Source organism: Macaca fascicularis, chromosome 8 (genome assembly GCF_037993035.2).
Source record: "Macaca fascicularis isolate 582-1 chromosome 8, T2T-MFA8v1.1".
In the NCBI taxonomy this organism is placed as follows: Eukaryota; Metazoa; Chordata; class Mammalia; order Primates; family Cercopithecidae; genus Macaca; species Macaca fascicularis.
Genome location: NC_088382.1, coordinates 142,817,830 through 142,837,531, shown reverse-complemented (window position 1 = coordinate 142,837,531; position 19,702 = coordinate 142,817,830). Strand labels below are relative to the sequence as shown.

At 51.1% G+C, this 19,702-nt stretch overlaps 1 protein-coding gene across 4 annotated transcripts in view; it reads right to left on the bottom strand.

Moving 5' to 3' along the window:
* CCN4 (cellular communication network factor 4) overlaps positions 1–18,110 on the bottom strand; it is a 40,883-nt gene extending 22,773 nt beyond the window's left edge. For all 4 annotated transcript variants that reach the window (XM_005564118.5, XM_045398732.3, XM_073999498.1 and 1 more), the window contains exon 1: positions 17,936–18,110. In XM_005564118.5, coding sequence (XP_005564175.2) covers positions 17,936–18,004 — 69 coding nt within the window. In that variant the 5' untranslated portion in view covers positions 18,005–18,110. The remainder of the gene's footprint in view (positions 1–17,935) is intronic.
* Positions 18,111–19,702: the final 1,592 nt, after the last annotated feature.

Below are 19,702 nucleotides of genomic sequence, written 5' to 3'. Positions count from 1 at the left end.
GGCAGGGTTAGACTTGTGTTTTAGAAACACCACACTGCATCCAGTCCAGCCTTTGTCACTGTTCATGTCACTCTGGGAGTTCACTTTCTGAGCCTGTCTTCTCCTCTGTAAAATGGCATTGCTACCATTGCTTAGCTCCCAAATGACTGGAAGTGAGCATCAAACGAGGTCACAGCTGGAATTCCTCCTGCTAGTCCATCTATCGCAAAACATCACTCGGATGACCACTGGGTGACAGTCTTGCCCGAGCCCTTAGTGACTGGCTGATCTCATTTGTCTTCTGCACAGTGACTGGTATTATTACTCTCATTTAACAGATCAGTAAAGTGGCTTGCCCAGGCCCAACATCTAGTAAGCGACAGAACTTGGATTTGAATCTAGATCTGTTTCAGCTCACGTTTTTCCCGCTACTGTACATGAGGGAGAATTTTCTGATGGAAAAAAAAAAAAAAAAAAGCTGAAAGGTAGTGACTGTACCATCAGTGGAGGTAATCAAGAAGCGGCTAGACAATTATTTGGGCTGGCAGTTGTAGAGGGACATCAAGCCTCACAAAGCCTGACACATAGTAGGTGTCAATAAGCATCTGTTGATAGGATGAATAAACGAGTGCATGTTCATTTCCCCAACGAATCTGTCATCCCTTGAAAGTAGAAACCACATGCTGCCCATCTGTTCCCCTGCACGCACAAACTCACAGGCCCTTACAATCAACATACCTAAGATCTGAGTGAGGGCTCATACTATATGGAGAACTTTGTATGCACTATCTCATAGAATCCCCTAGCAAATCACAAGGCAGGCCTGCTAATGCTCCCCTGAGTGGTGAGGACACGGAGGCACACAGAGGTTAAATGACTTGTACAAGGCCACACAGGTCAGGTAGTCAGGGACAGAACCGAGGTCTGCCTTGTCCAGAGCTTTTGAGCCATTAACTCTTCTGCCTCTGATCGCTGCCCAGGGAACACTGTGCACATACGAACTTTGGGGACATGCTCCCATCAGATCTTGAGCAAAACAAATATTTCATGGGGGCTGGGAGCTCAAGGAGAGGCTTCGGGATCCTGAGACATAGCTGGGTCCCTGTGTGGGGGTACCTGTCCCTTCAGGGTTCTTGTTGTTGCCAAAGCTGAGCTGATAACGGCCCACTGCCCGGCTTCTCCCTTGAAGTCCAGCCTAAGCTGCCATTCGGGTGGTCTAGTGCGTGAACACTCAGCTTCCGGAGACAACAAATGCTGCTCATTGCTGAAAAGTGCGGGCTGGGAGGGGTCTCATGGCCAGAACTTCTGGAGGGTCGGTGAGTTGTAACGCTGCGAGTCATCTTAGAACTCCTTTCCCCATCTGCCCCTGTATGAGCAGGTAAAGGCAGAAGGACTCCAGTCTGAAGTGCTGGACTCTAAGCCTGTGCTTACAGTCTCCACGTCTCCCTGAGAAATCATTACGAAAGTCACAGTTTCACTTCCACCTTCCTGCTCCACTCCAAAGCTGCTCTGGGGCCCTGATCAACTGGAGGTGCATGGTGCCACGGCGGCTTTCACTGGGACTCCTCCTGGGCAGGTGGCATTTATAGTGAATGACATCAGCTTCTAATGAAAAAGCTTGTCCGAGAACCCCTGGCAGTAGCTTGGGGTGTAGGGGTGGCGAGGTGACATCTTAGAACCTCCCAATTTGTTTTGGGACCTTAATTCCAGAGTGATCCCTGGGACCTTGTACCCATCCAATGGTGGCCTCCCTCGGCCCCAGGCAGGCTGAGGCAGGCATCCTCTGAGCATCCCTGGAAGCCTTCTCACTGGGGCTTCAGCTGTCTGGAAGGCCAGTGTAGGGTCTCTCTCTCTCTCTCTCTCTCTCTCTCTCTCTCCCCCCCCCCACACACACACACACACACACACACACAGACACACACACACACACACCATACACACACGCGTGCGCACCATCAGCTCCTTCAACATCTAGGATGGCATGGCATGTCTACCTGTCCTTAAGTTTGGTTTGCAGCTCTTTTCACCGAATGACTCTTTTTTTCCACCCCCAAAAAAAGGAGTGGGGGAAGTGCTCAGCCAGAGAAGGGAGATGAGAGTTTTCCACATCACCTCTGTCTGTGCATCCTATGTGGGCTCTTAACTCCCCATTCCTTGCACATCCACTTGCGGAGTCATCCAAGGGCCCAGGTACCACCAGCCCCACCCTTTCCTCAGTGCATCTCCTCAGTGCACCCAGGCCTATCATGATGGGGAGTCATTGGGGGAACGTCTGGGACATGTATGTGCGCTGACATTGAATGCTTGGTCTGGGGCCTTTCTGGGGGTGTCTCTGTTGGTCCAGAACACCAACACATCCTAAAGAAAACGTGTAGCGCCTCTGGGTCAGAGCTGTCACTCCATAAGTAACCCAGCTGTATCATCCCAGCCTCTAGTACCCTGATTTGGCTGCTGGCGGGACTCCCATGCCACAGCTGTGGTGCCCTGCAATGAAGAAGCCCTGGAGCTCGGGCCCCTAAGCCACACCTGGCCCTTATCTTTAGTGGACAATGAGAGTATGGTCTTTGTCAAAATAAAAACGGTAAACCCATTTCTGTGTAAGCAATAGGTATTTGTGCAAAACAAATACCTATTTGCTTGACTTGCCTGGGTTTGGGAGAGAGAGGTAATTAGGAGAAAATGAACGTTTAGAGTAATCTCTTCGCGGCTAAACAATAGAAAAAAAAGACCAGCACATTTTCCCAGAGGTTTCTGTTGGATCTCACAAACAGTACTTTCCTTCTGGGGGCTGGGGCTCATCCTCGAACCCCAGGATGCTTGCTTGGGCCCCTGGGACCCTCTGAGGTTTCTACCAGGGTCTCATTTTCCTTGGGGGTTGGAACCTATGCTTGTTTTCCCCAGCCATAGGCAGGAGCCTGTCCCATAACTTGTCCTGTAGAGTCCCCAGAGAGTCCTGGCTGCTATCTTCTTATCCACCATGAACCACCTGAACTGGGGTGACTGGGACCATTCTGCAGATAGAGAAAATGATCTTTGCAAACACACTGTCATATGGAGCCTGCATCATTCTGTCCAACAACAGAAGCCAAGAAGGCAAAAAGGAGAAAAGATCATAAGCCAAGGAGAATGTTGTCTAGGAAAGTCCAGAGGAGGGGGAAAAACAAAACAAAACAAAGCAAAACACAAACAAAACAAAACAAAACAAAAAACAACCTTGGTATTTCCAAATTGCAGATGTTCACATAAAAGTCTCTTTTATGATGTACTTCTGGAAACAGACTCTGCAGATGCCGTTGTGTTTATGGGGAAGACACAGGTGGTGGCCACTCCGCGATGCTTCTGCAGGCAAGATGCCCAGGGCTTGCTCAGGCACAGCCTGGTCCTGCTCAGTTCTGCCTGCTGCAGCCTCTGAGCCCACCTGGCCCCACCTACCCCACTGAGACTCCTCCTGCCATGCCTCTCCCTCCTCAGCAACCCCTCCTAACTACTCAGGTACTATGATGCTGATTTCCAAACTTCACTGCAAAGTACAACCACCCTGGGACTTTAACGGACACTCTACTCAGAGATCCCAACCTAAGGAGCCTGGGAGGAGCCTGGGCATTGGGATTGTTTCCAGATGGTTCTGAATGCCCCAAAGTTTCAGAATCACTGGCCTGTGAAACTTGTTAAAATACAGATTCCTGGGCCAGGCATGTGGTTCACACCTGTAATCCTAGTACTTTGGGAGGCTGAGGAGGGTGGATCACTTGAGGTCAAGGAGTTTGAGACCAGCCTGGTCAACATGGCAAAACCCTGTCTGTACTAAAAATACAAACATTAGCTGGATGTAGTGGCACATGCCTATAGTTCCAGCTGCTCAGGAGGCTGAGGCAGGAGAATTGCTTGAACCCGGGAGGCAGAGGCTGTAGTGAGCAGAGATTGCACCACTGCACGCTAGCCTGGGTGACAGAGTGAAAAAAACCCGATTCCTAGATCCCTCTTCGAATATTCGCCTTAAGTTTCTCTAGACTGAAGGCTGGAATCCGTAGTTTGACCAGCAACCCTTGGGGATTTTTACAGAAATAGGAACCACTGCCTTAGAACACTGGGCAGGGATAAGGGAAAAGTGTGGGGATTTTAGACCATCTTGCTTTTTTAACATCTGACTTGTACAACCCACACCCATGTGCATTACCCACCCACACCACTAAGCCGCTTTCAGACCGCAGCTCACGCAGACCTGCAGGACATACCGCATTCTGTGATTCATCAGGGTGACACAATTGCTGTGCAAGCAGATCTAGTGTAGTTAAATGAAAATGGTGTATTTTATCCTTGATATTTTGTTTAAATGACTGAAAAATGGGAGAAAACCAAAAGGAGTATCTCCCAATGATAAGACCCTTAAGTCCTTAACTCCGCTGGACAAACAGGGTTATCAGTAGGCAGGTGAACAGTGACGAAGGGATCCCTTCAATCATACTTATTGGACAAACTTAAGCTGATTAAAATTGGGAAGGAAAAAAAATAAAGCCCCTGTAGGAAATGTTTCATATGTATTTTTGAGATAACATTTCAAGGTGAGTGGTAACTTATTATGATGTATTTCAGCTCTTTGAAAGTTGACTTGGGAAGAGGCAAGTCTATAGTTTGACCTTTGCATATCAGTTTTACTTCATTTTTACAAAAATGCTTAGCAATAGGCATAGGAACAGAAAGCGGGAGGCTAGCAGCGGTGCGATGGACTGCCCAGGATACCTGAAACGTCCCGTTTGATGAAGGAGACAGATCCCATTCTCTTCTAAGAGTGTGTGCAGTTTACTGGTGAACAGGGCATGGGATGTGCAGAAAGGGCATGTCATCGGCAGTGAGGGGGCCCCATTTGACAATCCCCCAACCTCCTGCCACTCCCAGCTTTGGAACCTGGAGCCGTGCTCATCTGCTCTGAGTTTGTTTCGTCATTTGTAAAATGACAGTGATGTCAACATCCTTCAGCAGCCCTAGGGAGCAGTTATTAATGTCATCCCTAGTTCACAGATGAGGAAAGTGAAGCTCCAAGAGCTTAAGAATCTTGCTCAAGATCTCGCAGCTGGAAAGTGGTCTATTGCCCCAGAGTGTCCCTCCAGAGCCCTAACTTGTAACCACCTTGCTGCACGGCTCCCTTATTCATTTATTCATGCCTCCACCCGCCCATCACACACGTGTACCAAGCGTCTACGATGTGCCTGCTGTTCAGATGAACAAGGCAGGGTCCTCACTCCCTGGGAGGATAGCAGTGGAGTTGAGCCCAGGTTGCCAAGGCCCCCAGAAGAAGAGTGAGGAGCTCTTGTGGGGCTTCTCAGGGACGGGTTGCCCTTTCCTGCCTCCTGGGTGCCCGGCACTGAGCCTGGCACACCCTGGGCAAGTGCTCCGTGAGCAGTGTGGACGGTCGGAAGGCTGCACCTAGCTACTCCACTAGGGGGCAGGGTCGAGGCAGGAATGGCCGGAGCCATCCCCAGCTGGCCCCGGGGGGGCTTTCAGGACAGCATTGTCCTGCTGGAAGCAGTTTCTGTTCACTGCTTTGCTGAAGAGAGAAGCCCTTGGGGCTGTGAGAGAATGCAGGCCTGGCCGGTGCCCATGTCTTCCCCACGCTTATTTCAAAGCCCATCGGGTGCCTCTGAGTCAGCCACAGGTAACAAACACCTCTTTTCCCAACACCTCTGGCTCATGCACCCCTAGGCACCTGTACCCCGGGCCCTGGTGGGGGCTCCCCTTCAAGTGGGACCTGGGACAGTGGTCCTGGGTCGATCACCTTCTTTGAAAGCTCTTCGCTCCAAACCCGTGAAAGGTGCCTGAGCCAGGTACATTGCCCTCCTTCCCCCACCGCACTGCCCGGGTGGTTTCCAGAAAGTTGTTGGCCAGGCTGCATGTTATGGGATGTAGAAGGTTTTTGAGATTTTCTACTACTTGGTTTTATAAACATGCAGGCAGGGGAAGTCAACTTTACATGAAGAGGGTACAAGGGGCAAGAAGCCAGGTTTTTTTCCAAATAACGAGCCCTCGTTCATGTGTTCACTCATGCATTCACTCATTAGTCAATCTATATATAAAGCATCTACTAAGTCCCACATGCAGTGCCCAGTGTCAAGGACAAAGCCTCCGAGAACATCCAGCCTCCAAGGAGACAGGAACGTAAAACAGGCAACCGCATTATAAAGGTCAAAAGCTACAGCCTGAGGGCCATAGATGGTTCATGACATTTTTGTAAGAGCCTGTCCACCATATGATAACCCTGTTTGTCCAGGGAGGTGAAGAAATTAAGGGTCTTTTCATCAGGAACTACTCTGTTTGGTTTTCTCCCATTTTCAGTCGTTTTAACAAAACATCAAGGGTAAAATACATCATTTTCATTTAACTGCATGAGACCTGCTTACTGAGCAGGGGAAAGAATGTTGAATGTTCTCACAGTTTTAGAGAGTAGTGAGAAAACCACAACAAAAAATACTGAATACTCTACACAAATTTAAACCGTGTTCTTTGCTAGAGACATATTTAAATATTCACACAAGCTAAGAGAATAATATAACGAACCTACACATGCATCGGCAGCTTTGATAATTACCAACACTTAGTTGATCTTGTTTCTTCTATTGTCCCCACACATGTACGGTTTTTGTTTTGTTTTGTTTTTGAGACTGACTCTTGCTCTGTCTTCTAGGCTGGAGTGCAGTGGCATGATCTCGTCTCACTGCAACCTCTGCCTCCAGAGTTCAAGTTACTCTTGTTCTTCAGCCTCCGGAGTAGCTGGGAGTACAGGTGTACACCCGGCTAATTTTTGTATTTTTTAGTAGAGATGGGGTTTCACCATGTTAGCCAAGCTGGTCTCGAGCTCCCGACCTCAAGTGATCCACCCACCTCAGCCTCCCAAAGTGCTGGGATTACAGGCATGAGCCACCACGGCTGACTGTATGTTTTTTTATTCTTGAAAATCTAGCGGATCCTAGACATCCTGAGATTTTTACCTGAAATTCTCCAGTGTGTCTCTAAATTGTGAGGAATTTTTAAGAAAAATGTAACCCCATGCAATTATCACACCAATAAATTTGTTACAATTTTGTAACTTTCTCTAGTTAATACCCAGTCCACATTCAAATTGCACTGTCCCAAATAATTTTTTTAACAGATGGTTTCTTTGCATCAAGATCATCTGCATTTTAAGTAAGTAATTTAGTCCTCGTGATCATCCTAAGAAGCAGGCTGCTTTTATTATCAGTTTCCTCATTCTTTAGATGAGTAAACTGAGTCACAAAAAGGTAAAGGTCAGATAAATTTTCCAAAGCCACTAGCAAATGGCAACGTTGAGATTTGAACCTTAGCCCTGGGACTCAAAGCCTCCGTTTCTTAAGGCTTCACACCTAAGGGCCACCCTATAAGGTAACTCAGCATAGTCTAGGTAAGGACTATGAGGGTGAGATGAAGAGGGGAAAGGGCCTGAGGGTGGGAGTAGGAGCAGAGAGTGCTTCCTGGAGGAGCAGGCATTTGCACCGAATCCTAAAGGATGAGTGGAAATTGACGAGAGGGTGGGCAGAGAGGGCATTGAAGCTGGGGACGTACATGAGCAGGGGTGTGCAGGTAGAAGCAACATGGCATGACACGGGATGACCAGTGGGCCATATTGCTAGGGCTTAGTGTTCAAGGACATGGAGAAGGCAGTCGGGGCCCAGGACAGAGGATGCTTGCTCCCTCCCCTGGGGAAGACAGTGGTCTTTCCTGAAATCCATTTCCTGATCATCAAAACAACCCCATGAGGTCAGCACTGATGGCCCCAATTTGACAGATGGGGAAACTGAGACCCAAAAAGGTTGCAACAAAACAAGAAAATGACACAGTCAGCTGTTTCGACTCCAGGTCCCATCCTCCTCCAGCGACCTCTAAGGCACTCTGTTCTTGCCCACTGTTCAGTTCATTCGAATAACCAAACGTAACCGAGGGCCTTTCATGTCCCAGGCTTGGGCTTGGCGGTGGCTATGGGTTGACCACAGAGGGGCCCAGTCATGGAGCCACAGTGAACACAGACATGGGTGGAAGAATGAAGCTCTTTGCTATCATTGAGCTCAGGCTTGTTCCACCTACAAGGGTGGAGTGGGGTAGTGGGGATCATCTTCCAGTCTCCTGAGCTCCTTCCCTGGAGGGGAGAAGCCCTGGGCTCCATTCCTCATGCCGATGCTGGTGGCCTTGGACAAGTTGCTTTCTCTGTAACAAGAGCAGGCTGGGATGAAGGGATCGCTGTGGGCCTTCCACATCTGACAATGATTCGCAGATCAGGGAAATAAAGAGGGGATAAAGTCTATCTGTCCTCCCTCCACCGCCCAGAGTGTGACTCCATCTCCCTTTCCTCCTCCTGCATTGGATCCCTGGCTCAGATGGGGACAAACAGAACTGGCCTAAGGGACTGACACACAAATACACCCCTGGGAGCTGGTCTGGGCAGCCTGCTTGGGGTACATGGTGGTGTTCTGAACCTTGGATGCCGTGGAAGTGCGTAAAACTTTCTGTGCCTCAGTTTTCTCCTCTTTAAAATGAGGCTAATAGGAGCTCCTGCCACACAGGGCTCTCGTGAGCATCAGATGAGACCTGTGGGAAGGGGCTCGCCATGGGCCTTGGCTCACATTAAGGGCTGGCTCTTTGATCATCTAAGAGCCAAAGTTTGCAAGTATCAGGAGTTGGCCACTGGAGCACAGGGCCAGAAACAGTTGTCAAGGAAGTCAGCTGGCATGCGTGCCTGTGTGTGCGTGTGTGTGTGTGTATATAGGGGACAGATTTAAATACAAATAGCATGGCTGGGAAGACAGGTGGCTGCAGTCTCACTCCATGCAGCACCTACCAGCTCAGTTGTCCATGAGCTCCCAGAAGGACCACGAGGCAACACTGTCTAATCTCAAAGCACCTTGACATTTTCTGTCTAATTATGGCTCCTCCAAGCCCCTTCTCGACACATGCTCCACACCCAACCTCTTTCTTAGTCCTAAGGTCTCTGTGACATGGGCATTTACATCCATTTTACAGATGAGACACCGAGGCCCAGGAAATGTCAGGGCTTGGGGCTGGGATGTGGTGGAGCTGGCTCTTGACCCAGGCTGTGTGCTGCCTGCCTCCTCTTCACCACTGCACTACCCTGCCTGGAGCACAAGCATGGGCAGAGGGGCGTTCTTCTTGTTTCCCTTTTCAGATAAAGACACTGAGGCTCAGAGATGCTGCAGAGACCCCGGTCTCCTGACTCCTCATTCTGTGCTCCAGAACCAAGCCCTTAAGCTGCTGCTTGCCATTCAGTCCTCTTAGCAGTTGGATCCAGGCCCTCTTGCCAGATTCCCTCCTGTTCCTCCCCAGCATGAAGCTTCCACTTAAAAAAAATCAGGGGTGTTCCCTCCCTGACTCCCCCATCTCCTATACACATATTCTCTCCAGCCCACACCAGGTCTGGTTCTCGCTTTAATTCATTCTGTCAGGAAGTACACCGTGAAAACTTGCAATGTGCAGGCATAGACAGTGACAGAGCAATGGAGCAGGCAGGGTGTATGGGCAAGACTGGCAGAGGGCACAGCATGTGCAAAGGCCCCGGGGTCTGAGAGCACAGGTGGTCAGGGAACAACAAAGGGCTTGGCTTTGCAGGAGGGTGGGGGGAGGAGGGAGGGTGGCTCAAACACAGGGCAAGGCCAGCAGAGAGTCCCAGCTGGGTGACGTGTTTCCTTCCGCATGGGCAAGAACAGGAACCCATGGGTGTCCACAGGAGGACGTCTGCAGCTCCATTTGGGGGAGGCCGCCATTTCAGATGGCTTCAATTTCATGAATCAGAGAAGGATGGGGAAGGCATTTCAGAGCAAAGGAATAGCTTGGCCATGTGCACAGAGGTGGAATTCAGGAGTGTTTGACAGCGAGGCTCATGAAGTAGAAAAGAAGGTGAATGGGAGAAGAACGAAAGGAAGAGGCTGGGAAAACAGACTTGTGTAGGAGGAGCAGGCAGAGAGCCTAATTGGGAAACCACCGAGATGGTGGGACCCCTCGGATGTCAAGGTGCTGATGGGATTTTCAGTTTTATGAGGATGCTGTGGGCCAGGAACACAGCTACGCTTTGAGGGTTGACAAAAGAGACGTGGGCTGAAAGGAGGATTTTTCTGGACACTGTAAGAGGGACAAAGCACATCTAAACAGACACGTAGAGCAAGGGACACATTTTGGGTGCCGACAACCCCTTTCTAGAGAAGCAGCAGCATGAGCTCCCTGCTGCTTGTTCAATGATGGACCTGCCTGATGGATGAATGAGTGGACTCTCGGAATATACGGTGGCTCCAGCTGGAAGCCAGCTTGGGGATCAAGTCCAATCTCCTCACTTTCAAGATGAGAAAATGAGCACAGAGAAGGCAAGTAGCTTGCCTAAAGCCACACAGCAGGGTCTATTTCCCCCTGGTCTTCTAGCTCTCTAGGCGAGGAGTCTACTGTTCTGCTCTGAGGGCAGGGCTATGAGTCCCTGCTCTGTCAGGATGTTCCCCTACTCTTAGAATTATCCCCCTCCATCCCCTCCCAGCTATGGGCAGGCTCATAGCACACATGCCTTTCTCCACTCCCAGACTCAAAGCAGGATTCCTAGAGGTGCAGGCTGGACCCCTCCCTTCTTTTCCTTTGGGCCTGGGCTCTCGTTTTCTCTCACCCCACCCCCCACCCCTAATCAAGACTTAGCAGATCCACACTCAAAGCCCCAAGCCTGAACTTGCCTCCAGATTGGAGTCCGTGGGGTGGGCGGGCTCAGATTTTATCGCATCCCCTGGAATGCCCATCATTCACATTTGCGAGGCAGTCTCTTCTCCCTTGACTCTGTCTCTCTTCCTTCTTTCCCAGAGAGCAGGAGGAGGAGGAGGAGGGGAGCTGACTGGTTAATGGAATGTCAGAACTGGGGGAGAGACTAGAGTCTATCCCAGTCACTGCTCTTTGAAATCAAGCGTACACAAGAATCATCAGGGTGCTGGTTAGTGTGCAGATGTGTGAGGGTGAGGTCTTTCTAGGAATTCTGGTTCAGGGTTCCAGAACATGTTTTTCACCATCTCCCGTGTTCTCTGAGCTTCCCCCTCTGAGTCCTAAACATACTCCTCTCTGCTAATATAAACATCTGTTCCACACTGGAATCATCCTCCAGTTTAAACACAGAGAGGCCACTCACCACCACACCTCCGGAAACTGGAAGTGGCTGGGCATATAAGTGAGACTGTTGGGGTCCATGAAAAAGAAAACAGGCTCAGAAACTCACAGTTGGCATGGAGGGACCATGTCACCCTGACTCAAGTTAGTAAGACACGCCTCACCTACAGGCACCATCATCATCATCATCTTCATCATCATCATAATCATTTCTTTCTCCTACACAAGAACCCAAAAGTGTTCATTGACCCTCTAAATGTGCCAGGTAAGCTGGCCAGGGTATGGAATCTGTGGTATCTTTAGAACACATGCCCGGCATTGAGTCAGGACAGCCCGCCCATCAGCCTGCCCGTCAGCCTGCCCCTCCTCCCAGCCACCTGGCCTGAGGTCTTTATAGGCCCCTGCCCACTGAATTGGGCCTTGCCTGCGGCTGGTGCATCCACCCAAGTTGGAATCCCCCGTCCTGCTATTGGAACAATGGAATCCTCCCCTTGGGTGTTTTGGGGTCTTCTGTGCTTTGTTTCTGCTTCATTCAACATCCCTGAGAAGCCAATAGTACTAATATTAATATATTCCTTTATACAGAGATGATCCTGGCTCAGAAAAGCTGGGCTACTTGCCTGAGGGTGCACAGCCCGTTAGTGGAGACGCTGGGATTAGAACCCTCGGCATTTCTCCCTCCCCACCTGTTATCATAGCCTTAGGCACACTTGTGTCTTTCTAGGCCAACACTGTCTAGTAAAATACAATGAGAGCCATAGACGAAATTTTACATTTTCTAGTAGCAGTATTAAAAAGTAATAAGAAACAGATGAAATTTAGTGGAATAATAGATTTTGTTTAACCCAGTATATTCAAAACATTATCATTTCAATACGGAGTTAATATAAAAATTATTAATGGGAATATTGTGCTCCTGCATTCATACCATGTCTCTGGAATCAATGGTGTATCTCATGCTTCCGGAACATCTCAGCTGGGACCAGCCTCATTTCAAGTGCTGAGTGGCCTCCTGCCGCACGTGGCTACTGACTGGCCCATGCTGGTCTAGATTACAGCAACACCCCTGCCTCACAGGTGTGTGCAAGTGGGCACATGCTTGGTGTGAACCCTTGCCATCATCCATATCACAGGGATGCAGGGCCCACCACAGTGTCCTTGAATGGGGGGACAGCTGTGCTGAAGCCCTGCTTTGAAACCCCCACAGTGACCCTGCCTGGCTCGCTCTGCTTCCTGGCTGTGGTTGGCACCCTTCTCAGCCCCTCCCAGGAACCCACCTGCTTTGCCATCCTTGCTCCCATATCAGAGCCCACCTCCCTTGGAGTTTGCCTCCCTGCTGCCCAGAGGATGGCTGAGGTTCCTGGGAAGATCCCTGGGTTGCTGTTTATACAAAGCCAAGGGCAGCCTCCTGGCATGTAGGTGCTTTGCTGGCACAGGGTAGGAGCCTTTTCTAAAACCTTGGGGTGGCATTGGCGGGGGGCCTTGCTGTGGAGCCAAGAGTGCTACCCAGCCCACAAGGCCAGGAGTGCTGCCCAGCCCACAAGGTAGCATTTTGTCTCTCAAGGAGCTGGTTGGGCGGAGGCCTGTTCCTGTGCCCACTCCTTCTCCAAATGCCATGCCGAGGGGGAAATGCCTTTCAGTGCCATGCTCTTGCCAGCATCCAAGATAAAATGTGGGCTGGAGGGGCCCTGAGCTGGCAGCAGGGGGTTCAGGGAGCCCAAGGAAGCTCTGGGTGGGGAGTTGGGGGTGTGGGGCCTGGATGGGTTTGAAATCTTCACTCAGATTCCAACTCTAAACAGGAGGTGTGAAAAGCCATATTGTTCACATTCTCTGTTTTCTAAAGGGGATATTTTGCCATATACTTGACCCACATTATTCTGCAGTTGCTTCTGGAAGCAGAGAATGAGTTTGTGTCTCACACCCAAACACAGGGTTCACACACACACACACCACACCACACACGCACACCACACACACACAAGCACACCACATACACACTCAATACACACACACCACAAATGTGCACACACCACACACAAAAACCACACACACCACACACACACAAGCACACCACGTACACAATACACACCACACACATACACACACACACCACACCACACACACACAGACCACATACGCACTCAACACACACACCACACACATACACAGACATCACACACACACCACACGCACCACACACAGAAACACACCATATACACACTCAATACACACATACCACATACATACACACACACCACTCACACACAAACACACCACATATACACTCAACACACACATCACACACTCACACACACCACACACATACCACACACACACCACACACACATGTACCACACACACATCACATGCAACAAATACCATATACACATACCACACATCCCCCCCACACACCCCAGGCACACACCCCACAAACACACCACACACACAACACACACACAGCACACTGCCCCCCGCACACACCACACACGCCCTTCACACACACCACACACACCACACACACCCCCACACACACCACACACACCCCCACACACACCACACACACCCTTCACACACACCACACACACACCACACACACCACACCCCCCGCCACACATGTACACACACACCCCACGCACATACCACACACACACCACACACACCACACAAACCCACACACACCACACACTCACATACACCACACACACACCACACACACCACACACAACAAACACCACACACACACACCCCCCACCACACATGCACACACACACCCCACGCACATACCACACACACACCACACACACCACACAAACCCACATACACCACACACACACCACACACACCACACACAACAAACACCACACACACACACCACACACACACCACACACACCACACCCCCCACCACACATGCACACACACACCCCACGCACATACCACACACACACCACACACACCACACAAACCCACACACACCACACACTCACACACACCACACACACACCACACACTCCACACACAACAAACACCACACACACACACCCCCCACCACACATGCACACACACACCCCACGCACATACCACACACACACCACACACACCACACAAACCCACATACACCACACACACACCACACACACCACACACAACAAACACCACACACACACACCACACACACACCACACACACCACACCCCCCACCACACATGCACACACACACCCCACGCACATACCACACACACACCACACACACCACACAAACCCACACACACCACACACTCACACACACCACACACACACCACACACTCCACACACAACAAACACCACACACACACACCACACATCCCCCCCACACACCCCAGGCACATACCCCACACACACACCACACACACAACACACACACAGCACACCGCCCCCCACACACACCACACACACCCCCACACAGACCACACACACCCTTCACACACACCACACACAGCACACACACCCCCATACACACCACACACACCCTTCACACATACCACACACACCACACCCACACACCACACCCCCCACCACACATGCACACACACACCCCATGCACATACCACACACACACACCACACACACAACACACAAACCCACACACACACCCTCCACACACCACACACACACACCCCACACGCACTCCCCCCACACCATCCCCCCCACACACAACACAGGCACACACACATACACACCACACACGCACCCCCCCACACACCCCACACACACCCCACACACACCCCACATACACACCATACGCATACCCCCGCACACCCTCTCTCACACACACAGGGCAGCTGTGCACATCCCACATGTGTTGATAGGGGAGGGAGGATGTGGGTCTCACCTGTAGACCTATACATAGACCACCACAGGCCTCATGCTTGCCCAGGAATTTATCATGCAGCATTCGTTTGCTGAATTACACGCTTCTGAGAGGCTTTCCTCAGTCACATTTTCACGTTCAGCAGCAGGGAGCTTGGTGTGATGAGACTGTTAGTCCGATTAACAAATGAGGAAAGTGAGGTCTGAGGTGGCAACAGGACTTACTGAGGCTGACACGGCCAGTAGCAGAGCCTAATTCCAGCCGCTCTACTCTGGCTGACGTTGCCCCTGTCACCTGCCCCGCTAGCCAGTAAGCTCTGTGGGGGCAGGGACAACATGCTCCTGGTTTCTGCACAAGTGCTTGGACCAGGGAGGCAGGAGGCTCCATTACCAAGAGCTGGACCGAGGTTCAAATGTCAGCTCCCCTGACTACTGGCTGTGTGACCTTTGACAAATTAACCTCTCCGAGTCTCAGTTTTCGCATCTGTGAAGGGGGATAATTGCACTTGTAAATAATATTGTTATGGGAATTGTAGAATGTGCCTAATAAATGTTGGATGAACTGGGGTAGATTTTATACATGTGTTGGCCCAGTACTTGCTAATGCACATTAAATGGAGTCCCTTTCTCTTAGCACATGGTAGACACAATAAATGTAGAAGAAAGAATAAAGAGCTGAAAACATAAGTCATATCTGCCATACACCTTTAGCACAGATTAAATTCCTAAATACACTTGGCTGTTCCTGAGATCGCTTGGGTGCCATCCTCCTCCGCTGATCTCCTCCTGGACTGCCATCTTCCTCCTTCCACTGCAGAACCTTTCCAGAACGCTTTCATATCTCCCAGAGAAGTCCCCCTCGTAACTCTACTTCCTCAAAGTTTTCTTGGCAATTCTCATATACATTTTCTTCTATATGAACATTTACAACCATTTTTTCCATTAAGATCTGACTGGGACCCTGGTTGGACGTGTGCTCCCCTTGCATATTCATTCAGGAGGGTGGCCATGTATGGAATTTGGCTGTGAAACAAGGCTGGTGTCCGAGTGGAGTCCAGCTTGTTTCTATCAGTCTCACAGCCCACACAGCAGGCAGGGCTTTCGGGATGCCCTGAGAACTCCAGTGCTGTGCACACCTTTGTCCCAGAAGCGTCTAAATCATGAAACAAGCGTGGGTCGGGTGGTCTGGGTTCCCCAGGCAGGGGCTGCCTAGAAAAGAGGTACTCTGTGCTGGTCCCAGGAGCCTTCCCTCCATCCTGCTGCCTGGGTCCCTCCACATGCTCTGCTCCTTTGCTGGTCTCCTCTGGCTGAGTCCTTGGCTCTGTCCTTTACTCCTCCTCAGCACTGGCTGTTCCGGGAGCTGACCGGGGCTCCAGTATACTTGGACTCATGCTTAAACCTCTCGCCTCCTCTCCCCACTCAGACTTGGGCTTCTCTCAAACTCTTACCTTTTCTCCATCCACTCCCTGCCCTCCCAGACAGGGCAACCTGCAAAGCTGTACCCACATAAAGGCGCAGCCGTACCCAGAGCCGAAATAAAGACCGACTTAGCTCCTTCTGGGCACTCCTGTAGGACATGGGCAGCCTCCCCTAAGTAGGAATGGTTAGAATTTGGCATCAAAAGATCTAAGTTTGGGCCCTGGCTACTTCTTAATGAGGAGATCCTGGGCAAGTCCTTTACTTGCTCTCACTCCATTTCTTTCATTTGTGAAATGGAGCTGATAACTTTCTGGTGAGGTGGTTCTGAACCAACTACAGGCCGGCACCATGCCAGGCATGAGGATTTAACCATAGACGAGACAGACTCACCCCCAGCCGTCATTACACACACGAAGGCATTGCGAGGAATTCCCATTTCCCAGCTCTCAGTTTGCTGTCGGCTCTCGGCCTCAGTTCTGGCTGAAGCAGACACAGAGTCTGGTTCTGGCAAGTGGCTTAACCCCAACACTCGGTTTCCTCATCTGTGAAGGGGGCTGCTTAATCCCCAAGGAAGCCATCAGTGTCAGCTGGGGATAAACACCCTCTTGCCATCACCCCTCTGTCTCTAGGCTGTTCTGCCAGGAGCAGGTCCTGCCCTGGACTGTGGAATCTGGGGCTCAGAAGCTGCCAGGTGCCCACCTCCTGCCCTCCTTGCACTGCCTGCCTCTGCCTTTCCCTCACCATGTCTGGCCCTAGCAGGCTGGCTCTACGTGGTCACATGTGTGACTCCCCTGGCTTTTGGAGGTGCAGACCTTTGTCCCTTCCACTTGGTGTACCCTGGGGTGCAGGTAGAAGAGAGAGAGAGATCTTGGGGTGCCCCATCACCCCCACCCTGGAACAGCAGGCTTCATAGGCAGGAGCCAAGTATGGACACTCTACAGACTGCAGAGGGCTGTGCAGACTGGAGGTGACAGCAGTTGGGGTTCGGCATCACCCTGGGCACTGCTCGCTCAATAAGGAGCTTTTGTTGAAAGCTGGCATTTTTCTTTCCTTTTTTTTTTGCTTTTTCCATCTCCCATCCTCACAGTATCTCCAATGCTTGGAGTCTTGGAGTTTTCAAACTCAGAGACTCTAGAAGTCTCCTGACAACTTCCTCGCTTTACATTGCTCTGGGAGGGTAAGTGACCCACCCAAGGCCACACAGCCAGGTTAGGCAAAGACGGGTCTGGAGCCCGGGCCCCTGACTTCCAGTTCTACTGAGGGTCCCATTCTTTCTGCACTGTTTCAGGTGGGGAGAGAGGGCAGGCTGGACCTGTGTAGTTTGTTTCCCCAAGTGTCGCACCATCCTCCTCACCCTGCCAGCTTCAGCCAACCTGAGCAGTTGACTCCTCACCCGGAGCTTTGCCCTTGCCCTGTGGCCACCTTCCTTCCCCAAACCTTCCCAGCCCTTTTCATCCTTCCCGCCAACCCCCATACAGCAGGACCCAGTGGGGAAGGGAGCCAGGTGTCCCTCTGAGCCCCTCCAGGCAGGACTTACCGTGGCCAGGACGCCGCTGGTGGCTGCTGCTGTCACTGCTGCCAGCATCCAGGGCAGGAACCACCTCATGCCTGGACGTCAGTGGCACAGGCATCGACCGAGGAGCCCAGAGGATCCGACCACCTCTCGGGGGAGCTGGGCCCAGACTGTCCGGCCCATCAGGAGCAGCAGATATCCTCTTCCGCAGCCCTTGGGGGGTTTTATTAAAGCAAGATCTGACGTCAGGGTGAAGGACAAACCCTGCATTTTCCTCTGAAAAAACTTTTCCTGCCTCTCTTTTTTTTTTTTCTTTCTTCCCTCTGTCCCCACCTCCAGCCTGAACTTGGCCAGCCTCCCCAGCTCTGACAGTTCTTAAAGGGAAAGTTACAAGGCTATGACTTCACACTAGGGCGTGAAATTCTCACAGAGGAGCTGGGGTCATCCTGCCTAGGTCTTCCACGACCACAGGGAACGGGAGCGTGGGAGGGTGCGGGATGGCGGCAGAGACGCTGTTACTCCAGGCAGGCGGGTGTGTGGGCTTTGAGGGGCTCCCAGTGGAAAATCAACTCCCTGTCATTTCTTTAGGCTGCTCCTACTTCTGGTTTTCTTTTTTCTTTTTTTTTTTTTTTTTTTTGAGACAGTCTTGCTCTGTCGGCCAGGCTGGAGTGCAGTGGTGCGATCTCTGCTCACCGCAACCTCTGTCTCCCATGCTCAAGCAATTCTCCTGCCTCAGCTTCCTGAGTAGCTGAGATTACAGGCATGTGCCACCACGCTCAGCTAATTTTTGTACTTTTAGTAGAGGCGAGGTTTCACCATATTGGCCAGGTTGGTCTCAAACTCCTTATCTCAGGTAATCCGCCCGCCTTGGCCTCCCAAAGTGCTGGGATTACGGATGTGAGCCACTGATCCTGACCCTACTTCTGGTTTTCATTTGCCCTCTTGCATTCCCCTCTCCCTAGCTGCAAGTGAAAGAGGACGGCTTTCAGTCCACCCATCTAGAAATGATAGGAATTCACAAATAAAATGAGCTCTGAGGCTCAGGTTACAGCATCACCTTCATGACACATGAAAGCCACGGTAACGCATTTGCTGTTTTCCTTCTCTGCTCATTGGTCAGAGGCAGTTTGGTGCTGGAGCTGTCCCCATGTGTCTCTGGATGCTGGTTATCCCTGGGGGGTTGAGATTCCTGGCCTGCATCCTTGTTGCACTGCTGCCACTGAGTCTCTTCCTTGGGCAAGAAAGGAGATAAGATGTCTTCTGTGGGCTGTCCTCGTCCAGCCCTGTGCTCCCCATGGGGACCACTGCCACAGCCTCCTGACATACCCAGCCTCCCTGCCCACACTCTGTCATCCACACATCTCAGAGCAATCCTTGAACTAGCATCATGTACAGATCACCTTCTGGATACGATTGTCCAAAGCCTGCCCATCACACAGCACAGAATCCCCAGTTCTGGCGTGGCCCCTGGGCCAGCCAACTCCCTGCATGCTTCTTCCTCTCTGCCTCTCGTGCACCATGCCCAACCACAACGGCCTCCTTGCAGCTGCTCTCACACCTTGGCAAGTCCTCAGCATCTCCAGGTCAGTAGGAACTCTCGACACTGCGGTTTAAACGACAGTTACTCCTTCTCTTGTCTTTTCCTGTATCTTATTGACAAAGGATGCTGAAGCATGCGTGGCTGCTTGGAGGTAGCAGCAGGCTTGTGTTCATGAAAGGGGTTTATGATCCCTATAGACATGCCCCAGAAGAAATGGTGCTGATGATTTCTCCATTTATTGACCTCGGGAT